The sequence below is a fragment of the Sceloporus occidentalis genome, unplaced genomic scaffold (genome assembly GCF_023333645.1).
Source record: "Sceloporus occidentalis isolate IW3139 unplaced genomic scaffold, rSceOcc1.0.p SCAF_7, whole genome shotgun sequence".
Classification (NCBI taxonomy): Eukaryota; Metazoa; Chordata; class Lepidosauria; order Squamata; family Phrynosomatidae; genus Sceloporus; species Sceloporus occidentalis.
Genome location: NW_028316987.1, coordinates 91,892,249 through 91,909,507, shown reverse-complemented (window position 1 = coordinate 91,909,507; position 17,259 = coordinate 91,892,249). Strand labels below are relative to the sequence as shown.

Here is a 17,259-nt window from a genome sequence, read left to right as displayed (position 1 = left end):
CAGGAAAGACAAGTTAGAGGAGCCTGGAGCAGTTTGCTTTTGTCTGTCCTGAATGAGAAGGCCAAAACTCTACTCCCTTCTCTCTTCTCCTTTTCCTGAGTTAAGAGAGTAGAAATTACGTTTGTACTGAGAATTCAGTTTGCAGCAACTGTAGTAAGCTGATGAGGAAGGAGGAAAGTGAGAGGAGGAGAAAGAAACTGGGACCTTTTAAAAGCCACTGAAAAAGTGAGATGTCAGAGAATTAATTGGGGCTGTCCTTGCCAAAAAGTGATAGTTGAGGGGTATGCTTTTCTACAGCTGTGTTTGGGTGAGAATTGCATTTCAGTTTGTTTCTAATAAATACATACCAGAATTATGGAATTTCTTTGTATTCAAAGAAATGCAAAAGACCTTGAAATGTGAAGGAGTCAAATGGCTCGTTCTCCTGCACCATATGAATTGTGTTGCTGGAGTTTTGGGGGGAGGAAAAAATGTTTATGAGGAATATTGGATACTTTAAATGATAAAATATGCATGCCAATACAGAGGTCTCATTTAACATCTGCTTTAACTGTACAAAAATCCAAATGATTAGGAATGTGGAAATATTCCGTGTGTGTGTGTGCGTGTGTGTGTGTGTGTGTGCGTGTGTGTGTGTGTGTGTGTATATATATAGATAGATAGATAGATAGATAGATAGATAGAGAGAGAGAGTTACTAAATAAATTCTGTATGCTACTATCCCATTTTTAAATAGCCCCAAGCAGCTCATGTTCTTTAACTTTAAAAAAGCCAAACAATAATAACACAGTGCGTCTCATAAACACTAAACATATGGCACTAAAACCTGAACCAAGCTAAGCATGATATTTTTACACCTTAAAAGCAGAAGGCGATCAATGCAAGCATTCCAAATGTCCCCATAAAATCAGCCACAAAAATCCTTGCGGGATAGAAAAGGACTTAACCTGTCTTTGGAACAACAAAAATATTGCCTTCTGACTCTGAATTTCCATTGTTCTGATACAATAAAGGAAAAGGGATCTTTGTGCTCATGGTCTGTTGGTGGGCTTCCCAGTGGCTTGCAGGTGGCTTCATGGTTGGTCACAGTAAGAAAAAGGACCCTGGATTTGACAAGTCTTTGTTTTTCCTAGAAAAAAATTGAATTTTACTGGAAGGGAACGTGGAGGTGATCTAATCCAACCCCTGCTCAGTGGAGGATTTATTGCTGTTGTGTGCCTTCAAGTCATTTCCGAGTGATGGTGATTCTAAAGCAAATCTATCACTGGGTTTTCTTGGCAAGTTTCTTCAGAGGGGTTGTGCCATTGCCTTTCTCTCTGAGGCTGAGAGAGAGTGATTAGATCAAGGTCACCCAGTGGGTTTCCATGGCTGAGCCAGGATTCAAACCTTGGTCTCCAGAGTCAGAGCAGTGCTCAAACCACTACACCACACTGGTCTTCCAGTGAAAGATTTACACTGCAGGATAAAACTTCAGCATCCCTGATAGATTGCTCTCCATAGAACTATAGAATCTTAGTGATGGGGGACCAAAAGGTTATCTAATCCAACCATCTCCTTCTATGGTCCAACTGCCATTGTTCTGGCCTCCAAGGAAGAGAAGAGCAGCCAGACACAGCCCCATCATGCTTTAACCCCAGCAGCTGGTGAGAGGCCTGTGGGTCCTGTCTTATTTAAATTGTAAGCTCGAGGCAGAGAAGTATCAAATTAGAGAGAGTGTGCGTGGTGCAGTGGTTTGAGTGTTGGACTATGACTCTGGAGACCAGGGTTCGAATCCCAGCTCAGCCATGGAAACTCACTGGGTGACTCTGGACAAGTCACACACTCTCAGCCTCAGAGGATGGCAATGACAAACCCCCTTCTTGCCAAGAAAACCCCATGATAGGGTTGCCTTAGGGTCGCTATAAGTCAGTAATGCCTTAAAGGCACTCCATATATACGCACGTCATTTTTGACATTGATAGAAGACCTTTATGGTACGAATGTATTATAGTGATGGGAATCAATAACAAGAAAAGGTTTATGTCATGCTTTTATCTAAAAAATGTTAATATATGGATAAAAATAGGAGAAAAGAAATTGGCTTAAGAAGGAAGTAAGGGGGGAAAGAAGATAAAGGTAGGTAGTAGGATCAAAAGAAAAGAGAAAGTGAAAAGGTAAAATGAGGTTATAAAAATGGGAACACGAGAAATTCAAGCAGATAAGATTTATGTTGGTAAAAGGTCATTGTGAAGGGTAAAAATTGAAATTGTAAATGGAGATGGGAGAATAGAAGTGAAGAAAAGAATGACGAGGACAAGAGAAGAAAACAGAAAGAATTAATACATTTGTTATCAGTCAGAGAACAGAAAGGAAGATGATGTAAAGAAAGTGATATGGAATATGGAATAATACGATATGGCAGAAATTATAGATGGAATTCTGCTGAAGAAAGATAATTAAAAAACATGAATGAAAATATTTAAGAAAAAATGATTGGAAGGCACACAACAACAGCAACAATAAGAAGCTGCTCTGGGAGCCTTTTTGGCAGAAGGGCAGGGTATAAATATTCTAAGTAAGTAAATAAACTGAATAATGTTCCATGCCATTTCAGTCAACCATTCAGTTTTCTGGCTCATTCTCTGTTGCTTTTCTTCCTTCCTTCCTTTCACCCAGCTGGTCCTGTGCTGCGATTCCTCCATGAATTTCCCCCTCTCTGCCCTGCTGGAGAGATACTGTGAAGAGCTGTTCTCCCATCACAACATCTCAGGTAATTCTCACCTTTGGACCATGTGTATGTGTAATTGTGGCTGTTTTGGCCCAGGTGGGTTTAAAGCAGGAATTGACACTGGGGGAGAAAGAAAATGTCAGTTGGCTCTACTGTCTGGATGTCAATTAACATTTCTGGAAAATGCACAGTACTGGAACATGCAGTAACTGTTGCCTTGCGGAAAAAGAGATCAAGGAACCCAGTAGCATCTTTGAGACTAACTGGGAAGAAGGCGTTTCTAGCATGAGCTTTGTGGGCTTTCTTCTTCTCCGTCAGTCTCAAAGGTGCTCCTGGTCATATTTATACCAAAAAATGTGCCTTGGGGGGCAGAAATCAAGGGCTGAATGGATTTACATCAATGTCAAATGGTTTTCCAGGAAGGAAGGTTGGATGGGAATTGCAGTAGATGCGTTGGTGATTGTTTTGCATATCCTAGATAAAAGGTTGAGAGCTGAAGCAAATGTTAGGAGATTGGTGTTACTTCCTTAGACGAAAGGTAACTCCTGCCCTTGCAAGAGTGACACCTGTCTGGTTTTTTGTGCTAAATCTCTTTTTGTGCTAAAATGTCATTTTGTGCTAAAACAGACCAATACAGAAGTCTCTCTGCATATTGTTCTCTTGTAAAAGTAGTGCCAGTGCCCGGGTTGCCTATTCTTCTGTTGATCTAGTTGTGCTCTCTAGTTCTTTTTGTTTTGTGGGTGTGCTTAGCAGCACAAAAGGTGAAAAGGTTTTGTGGAGAGAGGAGAGCTTTAAACAAAATATAGTTTGCATAGGTCTCTGAGACTGCAATGGGAAAAGAAACACACACACACACACGCCACCTTTTGGGGCCCAGTCTTCACAAGAATCCCAGCAATTGTGAGGTTTCTTCAGATCCCTAACCATTCATAGTTCTCTCTGTGCCTCTATGGTTGCAATTGTGTGCCTTCAAGTCATTTCTGATTTACAGCAGCCCTAAGATGAAGTTGTCATGGGGTTTTCTTGGAAAGATTAGTTCAGAGGAAATTTGCCACTGCTATTCTATCTGAAGCTGAGAGATTGTTTTGTACTTCATATGCATGACTGGGTGGGGATTTGAACCCTGGTCTCCTAGAGTCCTTGTCCACTCCTCAAACCATTAAACCCTACTGGCTCTACCAATCTGCAGTTTCACCCCTGCTCTCCTTTCCCTCCCTCCTTTATTTCTCTTTTCCCCTCTCTCTATACCACACACTCATCATTCTATAGTTGTGAGTGTGTGGAGCATTCCATCTTGAATCAAAACATATCTCCTGGTATCATGAGATCATTACTATTAAACGCCCATCAGCCTACTGCTAGCAATTCAGCTTAGTATCAGTTTGCAATTTTGAGCTGTTAACCAGCAAACTGCCTAATCAAGGAAATGGAGTTTGAAAGCCCATAAAGATTACCCAGAATACATATTAAGCCACAGTCTTCCTTCGTTGGCCCTAGAACAAATAACATGCCTGAAAGGGTCAGACGTTAAAACTGAATGCAAAGTGCTTAAAATGCCAGCCTTCGGATTTGAGATGGATTGGGTGCGTTCAGACCAGCGTCAACTGCTCTCAAGATGTAAGAATCAGTATTCGCAGAGTGTTGTATCAGACGTAGCATCCATGTTTCCAAGGCATGAGAGGATGAATAGCCATGTGTCATCTTGGTTCTTTTTGTGGTTTGCTTCTTATCCAAAGATAATAGAATTAAGGTATTGGAAGCATGATTGTTCAGAGTAGAACCAACAACAAAAAGCATGAAAATAAAACAGAAAATGAAATCATAGAATAGTCAGAAACAAAACCTGGATAAGATTCTATGATTAGTACTAATTAGAGTGGACCCATTGAATCAACTTGATTTACTTATTGAACAACTGATTCAGTGGGTCTATCCTTCTGAGGTCAAAACAAAGTGCCTAGCAATGATCACATGCTGGATGCCTTGTTCTGACCTCAGAATGAGCAACTTGCAGCAGCAGAGGGCATGTCAGGCACCCCAGCAGGACACCCATGCAAACAGCCACTATAATATAAATATAAATATTTTCAAGCCACAAATGCTTGAATCCATGGATTAAAAAATCTGTGGATATAGAGGCCAACTGTATAGACCAGTTCTGGTGTGGAATGTGCCAGATGTCTTCCGGACTGCTTGTACCAAAACCAGGGTCTGGGTCCTGCGCCATCCAAGCAGGACGATGCCAGAATGAGAGGGAAACAGGTCTTTGGGCCTGTGCAATGGCGATGGAAGTACCGGCTCAGCAGTCATGGGAAGAGAGAGCCAAGTTACAGCAGGAGATTAGGTTAATTATGGGGCCAGGGTACTCTGGGCTGCCCCTGGAGTATTCTGGCCCATGTAGAAAGGACCATAGTTACACATACGTAACTAAGCAGCTGATGTGGAATGTCAGTGTATGTCATTATTTCTGTCCCACCTTCCTCCCAACAGATGACCCAAGGCATCTTACAGCATAAGTGAAAATGAAATATACCCCAAAGCCATTTATGACATAAAAGTTCAAAGGAATTCAAGAAGCGATCCTGTTAATAACTCTGCTTTGCATTTAAATGTATGTCGTTGCTGTTACATTGGGTTCTTCCTATAGCTTTGTATTTTGAGTCTGCTCTTTGCGAAACAACACCTCTTTCTTCCAGCAGGGAGGAATGAAAAGTCACACGTCAAATGCGTAACTAATTATTTCTCAGTTTGTAACTACAGTCATTACGTCCTAATTCTGACACATACATTAGATTAGCTTGTAAACATCCTGCAGTTTCTGTGCTGTGCGTTTCAGTCATTCATCCCACTGTTTGACACTGCTTAAGACACAGCTTATTTTTTAATCTTTTCAGGATGTCTTCCTTCTTCTCCTCAAATACTGTTTGCATTTTTTTTTTTTTTGCATAATCTGCACAAATAGGAAACCCGATGGCTTTTTTGTGCTATTAGCTCAAAATGCCAAATTGACTTATCTTTTTCTTCATCTTCTCTTTCCTCGACACTTCTCATAAATAGAATTTTGAGCATAAGAATGAGAGTACCACACATTTGGCAACAAACAAAACAGTCATGCTTCTCTACCCATGAAATTGGAACTTCCCAAGTGTGTTGGCATTTCAGAGCTGGCGAGTTGTTTAGTTCTCAACAGATTTTTTTAACATTCCTCTTTTATGCTATTTATAAAACTCCTGATGATGGAAGGCAAATGATTGATGAGTAGTTAATGATGAGTGAAGGAAGATTTCTGGTAGCAAGTCGACAGAATGTAAGCTGAGCATGCAAATCTGTGGTGTGAATGGAGAAGGACACTGGTTTGGGAAATGGTTTGGAGAAAATGGGGTCCTAGTTGTAGGGGGCATCCCAGGGGAGTAGTACATTTTTGGACACAAAGTATGAGGCAAGCTGCACTGTGAAATAACTGAGGGAGGAAACACATCTGGTTTGCTATGGACAAAACAAGGGGTTGATGGATGAAGGCTTCCACCTGATCGTTCAGCGCCTTGGACAATGCTATGCAGAGACTATGGTCCAAAACACACTGCAGAAATAATCCAGTTTGAAACCACTTTAATTGCCCTAGCTCAGTGCTAGAGAATTCTGGGAACCATAGTTTTGTAAGACATCTAGCCTTCTGTCAGTTTTTTAAAAATTATCTTTTCATTACTTCATAGGGAAAAAAATCTGGATGAAAGAAGCTTATTATTGTTACTATTATTTACTGGATGTATATCCAGCCTTTCTCCCTAAATAATTTCAAGGCTTTCCTTTTGAAGGTCACCTGCATTTTCTCTTTGCAATTAGAACACAATTTGGAATTTTGCAGAGTAGCTGCTGGGAGGCAGTAATGCTTCATCCTGCATCATTGTATTCCTTCGCACTGATTCAATTTGATTGTTTTCTTCCAACTCCTACACTTCTCACAGCCGTGATGCCCTCTGCAAATCCAAGCAAGAGAGGGACCAAATCCTGATCTCTAAACTATCGCTTCAGTAAAAATACAGAGGCCTGGACAGAGTGGCTGAGTTTTGGGTTATTCCTATAAGTCTGGGCCAGCAGAATTGAACCCCCTCTCCATCCAACTCCAATGCCTCTCTTTTCTTCTATTTATTTTCTCTGCCTTTGGATTCCATGCTGCAGAGATATTTTGAGGTTTCTCCCCACTTCACAGTTTTCTTTTGTCCAGAGTCATGCAGGAAAGTCATAATTTTCTCATCCTCTCACATTCTCTTTTTTTTTTAAAAAAAAAATCACTGCCATATGTTGCATTCAGTATAGTGTTGGTTGTTTTATATATATATATACACACACACATACACACACACACCCTGTAGGAGAAATTCTTCCTAATTAACCAGAGGCATTCCGCGCACCCATGCAAACATGATAGGAGCCGTTTGCCTATCGGATTAAGCGGAAGAACCTCTACCTGCCAGACAGAGAAATAATCTGCCCCTTCCTTTAGTTAATTACTAAAGTTAGCTATTACCTGCACCTGGATCCAAAGGTTGAGGATTAACCAGTCATGCAATAATTAACGATCCTGTATTTCTCCCTACCTGCTTTTCTGCCTTTAAAAGTAAGAGATTTGTATGGTTCAAGCAGTCAATTGATTTGACCACACGGTCATATTGAATTGACCACACTGTCAGTTGTATTGGCCACAGTGTCAATAAACTGTCCATACCAGATGGCAGCTGGCTCTGTCTGAATTCTCTACAACAACCAGCATGGTGTACTGGTTTGAGCGTTGGATTTTGACTCTGGAGACTAGTGTTCGAATCCCATGCAAACCGACTAGGTGACCTTGAGCAAGTCAAACTCTCTCAGCCTCAGATGATGGCAATGGTAAACCCTTCTCTGAAGGAACTTGACAAGCAAACCCTGTGATAGGTTTGCCTTACGGTCACTATAAGTAAAAAATGACTAGTAGGCACACAACGCATACACGACTCAGTTTGCATGCAAGTGTTACATAAAACATACATAGCAACTCCTGACAAAGTGATGTTTTAATCCCAGAAGTATAACTTGGCTGGACTAAGGCCAAAGAATGGGTGCCCAAAAGATTCAAACTCTCTGACAACATTTGTTAAAGGTCTGTTCTAACTGGGATTCAAGTCGAGATTAGGTGTTGAGGGAGGATTTCTGGGGAGAACCTTCTGCAAAATTTCCCATGTTTGACAACTGTTGGGGGGCAATGTCCCTTTCAGACCCACTGCAAGCTGCACCCTGCCCTCCTCCCCACAGCAACCCCAAATGCATCTGTTTTGGAGAGGGAATGCAGAAGAGAATGGAGGTAACTAGAGGGTTGTTGGAAATCCTACATACACATATGCCCCCACACTAAGAAAAGGCATGTCGAAAGAGAGTGAAAGGGAGGAGATCTTTTCAGGAAAGGCACTAGGCGCCCTGGCGCGGAGCGAGGACGTCACTTCCGCGCCGCCCCGTATAGAGGCGGCGCGGTCGTGATGTCCTCATGGCAGTGGCCGTATGGAACAGCCGCCGCCATTTTGTGTGTGCAGAGCGCGCACTAGGGTTAGGGGGTGCGGAAGCACCGCCCCTTTCTAACCCTAGTGCGCGCTCTGCGCATACTAAAGTGCCCGTTTGTAACGGGCCTATATTTCCTAGGCTGCATCCACATGACAGAAATAATCTGGTTTGACACCACTTTCACTGCCATGGTTTCATGCTGTGGAATTCTGGGAATGATAGTTTGTTGTGGCTTCCTGGAGGTTGCTACCTGGTTTTGCCTCATACATCATCCAACTTGTGTGGCCTTAAATTGTTCTGAAGCTGCTTTATTTGCCAGTGTGGTCTTTATTTTGTACTTCATTCCGAACTCTAGAATCAAATCCAAACATTCTCATTGGAGAATGCCATGATATGACATCATCTACTACTGCTTCACTGCATTGGTTGTCACTCATATCAGCTCATGATGTCATGCTGATGTCACGTCACATATTTTCCATTTCCAGGACTTCTACAGGAATTGGGGGGTGGGGTGGGGTTTGCACAGTTATTGGTTTTGGTGGCATCCATACTTCTCTTGCAGGGTGACCAGATGTCCTCCTTTTCCAGGATGTGGCATGATTATGAAGCATGAAATTATATTTATATTCATGCTTTTAGCTTTTATTTTGTAATATCCTACATTTTTCTTGGATGTCCAACACTTTACAGTGCTTTGTCCTCCTTTGCAATTATGACATCTATGGGGCCCCATTCCCACTGTCCCACTGTCCCACTGTGAAGAACTGGGCAGATCCGGATCCCCCCTCCCAAATCTCTCCGAAAGCAAGTGCCTACTATAATTTACCTTAATCGGGGTAATTTACTCCTCCAAAGTTCACATTTGCGGTACCAGTTTAAAATGAAGGCTCCTTTGCTGTCAATCAAATTCACTTCCGCTTTCGTCAAGGGTGACATTTCCTACAGCCATTGGCCAATGGAATGGGTGCTTTCCCCCTCCTTTTTGAAAAAAAAACTGGAGGCAGTGTGCGCATGTTCGGTCAAATTTAAAAACCTCCAGGTGTGTGTGTGTGTGTTGTGTGTAGCAAAAGCATTCACATATTGTATCAATTTGCCAAATTGAAAGGGAAATATTTGTAACATGCGCATTGTAGCATTTGCATCTTACACAATAATAATAATAGCCTCTTGCAAAGTGAGGTGTCCTGACGGGAGCAAGGAAATGAAAGGGAAATGTGGCACAAGCACACACACATTCGATCTATATGTATCACCCTGTAGCCAAAAGCATTTGCATAGTCTGTCAAAAATAAAAAATAAAAAGAGAGAGAGAAAGCTGCCTGTGAGAGGGAGGCATGTTCCATTCTCTGCTCTCCCTCTGACCATCCCTCCCCTGAACTTGACCCTTTCTCCGGCTCCATCCTCCTCCTCCTCCTTAGCCCTGATTCTGCCCTTGGCACCCTTTCTCCAGCTCCTTCCTTCTCCTCCTTCTCCTCCTCCCCCCGATGAAGGGGAGGCATGTTCCACCCTCTGACCTCCCTCTGACCTAAATCCCTCCCCTGAACTTGACCCGATCATGATTGGAGAGAAGTTCATATTTGCTGAACCTGGTTTTTATCAAAAGATACAGCTTTTACTCCTCTTTCAAAAGACCTGTGCCAAGGGGCATTTGCCCCTGAATGGGTGTGAAAGCCTCGATTTCGCTTGTGGAAGGATGGGGGACAATATGAACTTCCCATGGTTAATCCGGTTTCTGAACCGGGGTAAAAGGTAGTCTGAATGGCCCCCTGGTCTCCCTAGTCTCTTGTAGTGTTTAGACTCATTCTTTTGGACTCCACTATCCCAACAACCCAGAACTTGGTTTCATACATAATTAATAATAATAATTTGTTTTATTTATATACCGCTATTCCAAAGATCATAGCGGTGAACAGCAAGTAAGCTAATTAGCAAGTAAGCTAATTTGCCCCCAACAGTCTGGGTACTCATTTTAGCGACCTCGGAAGGATGCAAGCCTGAGTCGAGCTTGGGCCCTTTGCTGGTCTTGAACTCGCAACCTTTTGGTTTCGAGTGAATGGCTGCAGTACAGGCATTTAACCACTGCGCCACCAGGGCTCCATGTTTCTCAGTCTCAGTCAGATATTTCACTGAATTTCTGCACTCCACTTGGTATGCTCAAATCATTACCCCCATTTCCTCTCTCTCTGTCTCTCTCTACATGATCTTGCAAAATATAGAACCATTGATTCCCACTTGCCTCAAGGTTTCCAACGCTAACAAGGAACTGTCAGAAACACTTAAGGAAATGGTGTTATACAGACATCGGGGGGTTTGGGGGGAAATGCCACCAAAACAATGACACTTCCATTTAGTTTCTAAATTGGCCAAATATACTAAAAAGAGAGAAAAATAATAAGGCCTCCCTCTTCCCTGTTCATTTTTGGTTCATTTGTTAAGTTCTAAAAGGCTTTGGCGGCTTCAGAAATGTGTGAAGGCATTTCAGAGAGTGCTTTATGCAGCACAGTGGATGCAAGGTTTCTATTGTTTGTTCAACAATACAAAAAACTGGTGGAAAATAAGGGATCCATTGCATTTCCCCCACCCTTCCTGTGAAGAAATGGATCATCCTTTTTTGAGTGCAGACTCCAGATAGCTCAATATGGATTTGCCAGCCCTTTTACCATACCAATGCTGCGCCTGTCAGGCTAACAAAAGATGACTCAGAAAAGTTACTAAAAAGAAGTTAAGACATTCAGTGAATTGTCAGCATGCTAAAAAAAATATATAATTCAATTGCATGCACCGTGCAAGGGAGCTGGAACAACTTATGCTAAACTGTTATTTAAATGTAAGTTGAATTCCTGCATTAAAAGCCTTATCAAAATGAAGTTGAGAAATGAAATCTATTATTCCTCTTACCACTACCAATACCACTCTGGGGCTGTGTCTGCATGGAGAAAAAGAAATGTTCTCACCCTGTTCCTTCATAGATCTGTTCAGATGACACGGGGGCCGAAATGGATGAAACATGGGGCCAGTCCATGCTCTAGGGTGATTCTCCAAAGTAAAAAGTTTTGCTCCGAATCAGGCAGGAAATTCCACAGAATAACTTGAGAATGTGGACTGTATATCGGTGCAAAGACAGGGGGAAGAATGTCAGAAGACAGGCAGAAGCACGCAGAAGGTGCCCTGAGTTTGGCGAGCTGCTGACTTCTCAATTGGCAATTCCAACTCCTGCCACAGCACTTCCAAGTTTACACAATTCCTCTGGTACATACTGTGTTTTAATGTGACCAAGGACAGGACAGGGGAGTGTGCAGACAGTGCTGTATCAGCCCATTATTGTTGCCAGTTGTGGAGGCAGCTTGTCCTCCTCATAGATCTGGAAGCCCCATGGTAAGCCAAGTGCTCCTATCCATGCTGACACAACCTAAGTCTCTTGTTTTGAGCTTTCAACAGAAGGAAGCAGAGCATGGATTTCTGAAACCTGATATCTCACCATCCTCTAAACCCTTATCTTGCTTTCCCATTCTCCCTCTATAATCCCAACTCTTTTCTCCCTCTTTATTTTGCTTATGGAGTGGCATATGGATCTCAGCAAAAGTCCCAGGCTTAAGCACTTCAAAATCCAGTTCCTTAACTTCCTTGGGACATGTGAGAAGTCCTTTATGTGACATCTGAAGTGGAACACAGCTGCATCTATTGCATGCAAAAAAAGACCACCCTCTTCCCTTCCTTTCCCTTCTCATGCTGCCCTTACCACTTGTTAGTTTAAAATCTTTTCAGTTTGGAATTAATTCAGACATTATACTCTAATCACAAACTAAAATAAGTATTTGGCTCTTGTGGCCTAAACATTCTACTTCTGCAATCCTGTGGGTGCTAAAAAAAAGAACAAGAAGTTGGCTATACATGGGGATGTAACACTTCAGTATTTTTATTTTCAAAGGAAGCAATGATTAATTTTAGCAATTTTCTTCCTGCTGCAAGAAGGAAGATCTTGCAAAACTGTATAGTTTTTGAAGACTGATTATTATTTTTATTTATTTTATTTACTTCATTTATATGCTGCTTTTCTCCCAGGGTGGGACCGTTTGTAGTTTGGGACTTATTCTGTACAAAAAACGCACATGATGTTTCTGCATTTTCTGCAGAGGATGTAGCATTTTATGCAAAGAAAATAATATTTTTGCACATACCACATGCAAATACAATGTGCAGATTTTGCATAGAATGAGCTACATAGAATAAACTGCAAAGATTCTAATTAATCCAGGATTCTCTGTGTCAGGGTTTCTTGACACTCAAGAAATATGTTTTTCAATTATTTTCCAATTATTTTTTGAATATTTTTTCCATGCCTGCTAAACAGTACAGTATGACCCCCCCCTCCCATCCCATATCCATGTTGGATATGTTCCTGGACTTACCATGCAGATGCAAAAACATGCATGATAGTGAATCCTATTGAAATGAATGACTTCTGGCTGAAATTGATCACATAGTTGCACTAGGGGACCTAGAAATTCATATAGAAAACCCCTCTCTAGGTTCTATGTGATTCTATGGTCAACTTGCTCTGGAAGCATACTATGGAATTGTGCTAGAGGACCTAGAGAATGCCTAGAGAAAACATATTTTTTGGATGTGGGTAAGTGAAACTGCGGATATCCTCTGGACACCAGGGTTGTACTGTATGCATTATAAAATATTTCATGTTGTGTCAGTGCCATAAAACATAATTTTACTAGAACCATTCCCTGCAAAACAAGCAAAACAATCCATTTTTTTGCCAAAGTGGGCAAAGTTCTTCTTTTTTTAAATGTGAATATTGATATATTTTTTGGATCTCAGTGCTAAATGTAGATTGTACACTTCCGCTGTCGGCTAATTCTCCCTGCTGCTTTATGACTACTAGAAGAGAGAACAGTTGAAATTAAGGGGGGAATGCTACTGAAATGAGAGCTGGGGTGAACCTAGTAGCCCTGGAGCTTCATCTTTCAACTGACATTTGAAAAGTAGGGAGACAGAAGCCTGGAGCAGATTTCTTTGATATCTGAGTTTTGGAAATGGTGATGGCAATTAACCTTCTCCTTCCTTTTTTTCTGAAAGTGTTCTCCAAAGAGGGTGCTGTATTCTGGCATAGTGAATTAAGTATGATTTACCCATTTAGGAAAGCCCCAGATCCCCAGAAAGCCTTCAGATCCCTTGTCTTCTCAGCTCATTTACACAACAGGGTTCTTAATACAGGTGTGCAGCTATATGTGTATTTGTCCTTTTGCAAGCCTGTATTAAATACCCTTCCTGTTTGACATATAAAGTTTTAAGTAAGTCCATTAAATGGCCCAAGTCTATGTGGAGACTTGAGATCAAAGAGTTTGGAAACAATACAAGGGAGAGGTTGAACTAGCCATCCTTCCTTCCTCTGATTCTGTCAGTGGTTTTGATGGGTTCCCTTTTAGCAGCTGTTGGAAAAAGCTTGGAGAGGGATTTGTGAGTAGTTAGGTTATTCTCTTTAAAAAAAAAATGAGAGTGGAGAAACACAGTGTCTCATCCGTGGAACAGACTCAGCAGGTAGGCTGCCAGTTAATGGGATTTCCTTCCCATACTTTCCAATTTCCTTCCACTTGTACATTACATTGTTGCCTTAAATTAAAAAGGAAGCAAGGCGGGCCAAACAAGATGAGGTTCCTCTTCTCAGTCTCCATCAGCAAGTGTTCTTGCTCAATTCATTCCCTGTAACTTCGATGATGAGTTGCTAGCTTTCTTAAATTCTGAGGCTTTCAGTTGCTTTTGCTCAGATGTGGGGCAATCTCTGGTTTAGATACATACATGGGGGGGGGGGGCACTCCTTCAGCTCCTTCTGGTGTCACACTGCCAAATTTTGACTGCCATGGCAGCAACAAAAAGTCACATGTCTGATCAAGATCAAGGCACATAGAAGATATGCACCTTGCTTTAAAGGGTTGCATTTGCAGGTTTTTAGTGTGCAATACTTTGAAACAAGGTAGTAGTCTTCATGCATCTTGTTCTTAAAACAAGATTTATTTATTCTTTATTTTTAGCTGTTTTGTGTTTTTGCTGTTGTACTGAAAAGAGTTCTGTGGGACTGAGACAGTTTCACTAGCAACGCTATGAAGGCCACGTGGAGCCCTTTCCTACTAGCAGACTACAATAGACCCATTGAATCAGTTGGATTAACCTATGTCTCACCATTCAACAATTGACTCATTCAGATCCATAATATCTGTAGAACTCTCTTCCATTTCAAATTACTTGATTTTCTTCCTGACAGCTCTCTTCATTGTCCAGCTTTCACAGCCATACAGAGAAATAGGAAATACCATGATATTGATGATCCTGAGTTTGGTATTCAATGATATATTTTTCCACTTGGTCACACCAGGGGCATGATTACATGGGCCAAAGGAACTAATTCCCCCACTCCTTCGACATGACCTGTCTTCACAATGCCAAAGCCCCGATTCAACTGCAGACTATATTCATGACACAAGACCAATTCTGCGTCAAATCTGGATTATCCCTTCCTTAAATCATGTGTAAAAGACTGATCTTTTCCTCCAGGTTTTCCTGGAAAATCCAGAGCTGTTGCCCACCGCTGTTGGCACAAATTGCTCTCCTTGAGGTTATAGTGAGTTGCCCAGCTATGTGATTGATGCTGGGCACCTTATTTTCGGCTTCAGAAGGAGTGACTTACATCAGTGGTGGCAGCAGCACAGGTAGCACAACAGGACATTTGCAACAACAACATTTATGTATAATGCCCTTTTCACCAAAGGACAGAACATCACGCATCTATAATCAAGAACAAAACAATAAATTTAGACATGAATGCATAACTAGTTACCCAGGATTGTGAATGGAGATGTGCATCCCACTTAAATCAGTAAAAGTGCTGACTGGATTCTCTTATAATGGGCAAATGGATGCCCCTTCCACATATACTTGTGGCTGGCAATTCAGCAAAATGATACTCAGGCATAATTCTACTACTACTACTACTAATAATAATAATAATAATATCTTTATATTTCCTGCCTCTTCCCATGAATTGAGGCAGGAATACAACACATCAAATCAGCGGTACAACATGCACAAATTATCTAAAATTACATCAATTAATGAACAAGACAAATTCATAAAATTAATACAGTCCATACCTATATAAAATTAGTGGAAGATAGGGTATTACCAAGGTTCCATTATGGTGGATCAAATGGATAAGCCCACCAGAAGAGATCCATCTTAAATGCTTTCTTAAAAGCATCTAGGGTGCTGATGAGATGGCTCTCCTCTGGCAGGTTGTTCCAAAGTCTGGGGGCAGCAGCAGTAAATGTCATAGGTCGATTTCAGTCTGATTTTTGAGTACTCTAGTAATCTCTTTCCAGATGTTCTGAGTGTGTGGGGTGGATTGTGTAGGGAGAGGCGTTCCTTCAAGTAACTTGGACCTGAGCCGTGTAGGGCTTTAAAGGTAATAACCAACACTTTGTATCGGGCCCGGAAGCTGATCGGTAGCACTGTTATTACTATTATAATTGTTGTTGTTTATTTCTATAGTGCTATAAATGTACACACAAAAGTCCTTGAGTTGACTTGGCTTTAGATGTATTTTATAAAAGCCAAAATTTGTAGACAGTCACCTGGTGTTTCTCCAGAATGCAAAGGTAGTAGGGGAAATTGGGGGCAACTTTGGGGCCAGAATACTCCAGGAGCAGTTTAGAGTATTTTGGCCAGGGTAGCATGTCTTTGGAAACATTTATAATACAGCAGTTTTCTACCAAAGATGGGAAGGTCCAAGGGGCCTCCAAACATGGTGGAAATGACCTCCACACACCCAAAGTGCATCAACTGTGATGACCAGATAATGTGGGCAGGTTGGGGCAGCTGTGTAGCCCATACTCTGAGCTGCCCCTGAAATACCCCAGCCCATGTAGACACGTCCATAGGATTGTGCATACAGAGGATCATGCTCCTTCTGCTTGGTGTAAGATCTTAACATTGGTCTTTAAGCATAGGCTTTGGGGATATAACTGCTGTATCAGAATGGTGTCCCACCTCCTGAAATTCCAGCTGGCATGGGTTCACCTTAGGGTTGCATAAATCAGAAACGACTCAATGGCACACAATGACATTTTATTGTTAGGCAGTACAGTGCCATAAGCTAAATCAATCGGTTTTGATCAAGGTTTTTATGTTTGGGGGGGAGGGTCAGGATAGGGGACCATTTATTTTGAATTGTAATTTTATTTCATGATGTTTTTACAATTGCTGTAATCCGCCTTTATTCCCAATGGGAAAAGGCGGACTATAAATAAATTATTATTATTATTATTATTATTATTATTATTATTATTAAACTTACAATCCTATAAACTGTTTGTTATTCACATTTGTGATCATGGCACCAATTTGCCATTATTCTTTGGTATTCAATGCCATATATTTTACACTTGGCCACAACAGGGGCATGTCTACATGGGCCAAATGAATCTGTTTCCCCCTGCCTGACCCCCTGCCTGGCCCCCTGCCCTTAAATTCCATGCAGTTATACCGAAGCTCAGAGGTCTGTGGATGATGATGATGGATCCAGCCCCCTCCCACCAGTGTTACAACAAGTAGAAGCAGGGACCCTGTAGGATCCTGTCACATTTCCGTACCTCATTGCCTCTTGCTGGTGGGATGGAGTTAAATGCATCGTCTTTCAGTGCACTGCTTGCCAGCTCCACAGAACTCCCTCCTTGGTCTTCTTGAATATTTAGCTGGATTTTGCGGGTCACCTGGGATACAGAGCATAGCCATGATATGGTAGCTACATGGTCTAATGCAGTGCTTCTCAATTATTTTCTGTCATGCCCCCGCTAGGAAGAAGAAAACATTTTGCGCCCCCCGCACGACTGTAAATAGTATCATTTGTCTATAAAATTGTTTTAAGTACACCTCTGCATAACACTGTATCCTGAGCCTCGCGCTCCCCCTGGGGGGCCCGCCCCACTATTTGAGAAGTACTGGTCTAATGG

General features: G+C 41.7%; 1 protein-coding gene across 1 annotated transcript in view; it reads left to right on the top strand.

Annotated features, from left to right (window-relative positions):
• The window catches only part of LOC149310101 (corticotropin-releasing hormone receptor 2-like), a 172,690-nt gene that overhangs the window by 33,190 nt on the left and 122,241 nt on the right, over positions 1–17,259 (top strand). The window contains exon 2 of the mRNA XM_089533697.1: positions 2,656–2,749. Coding sequence (XP_089389823.1) covers positions 2,680–2,749 — 70 coding nt within the window. The 5' untranslated portion in view covers positions 2,656–2,679. The remainder of the gene's footprint in view (positions 1–2,655; positions 2,750–17,259) is intronic.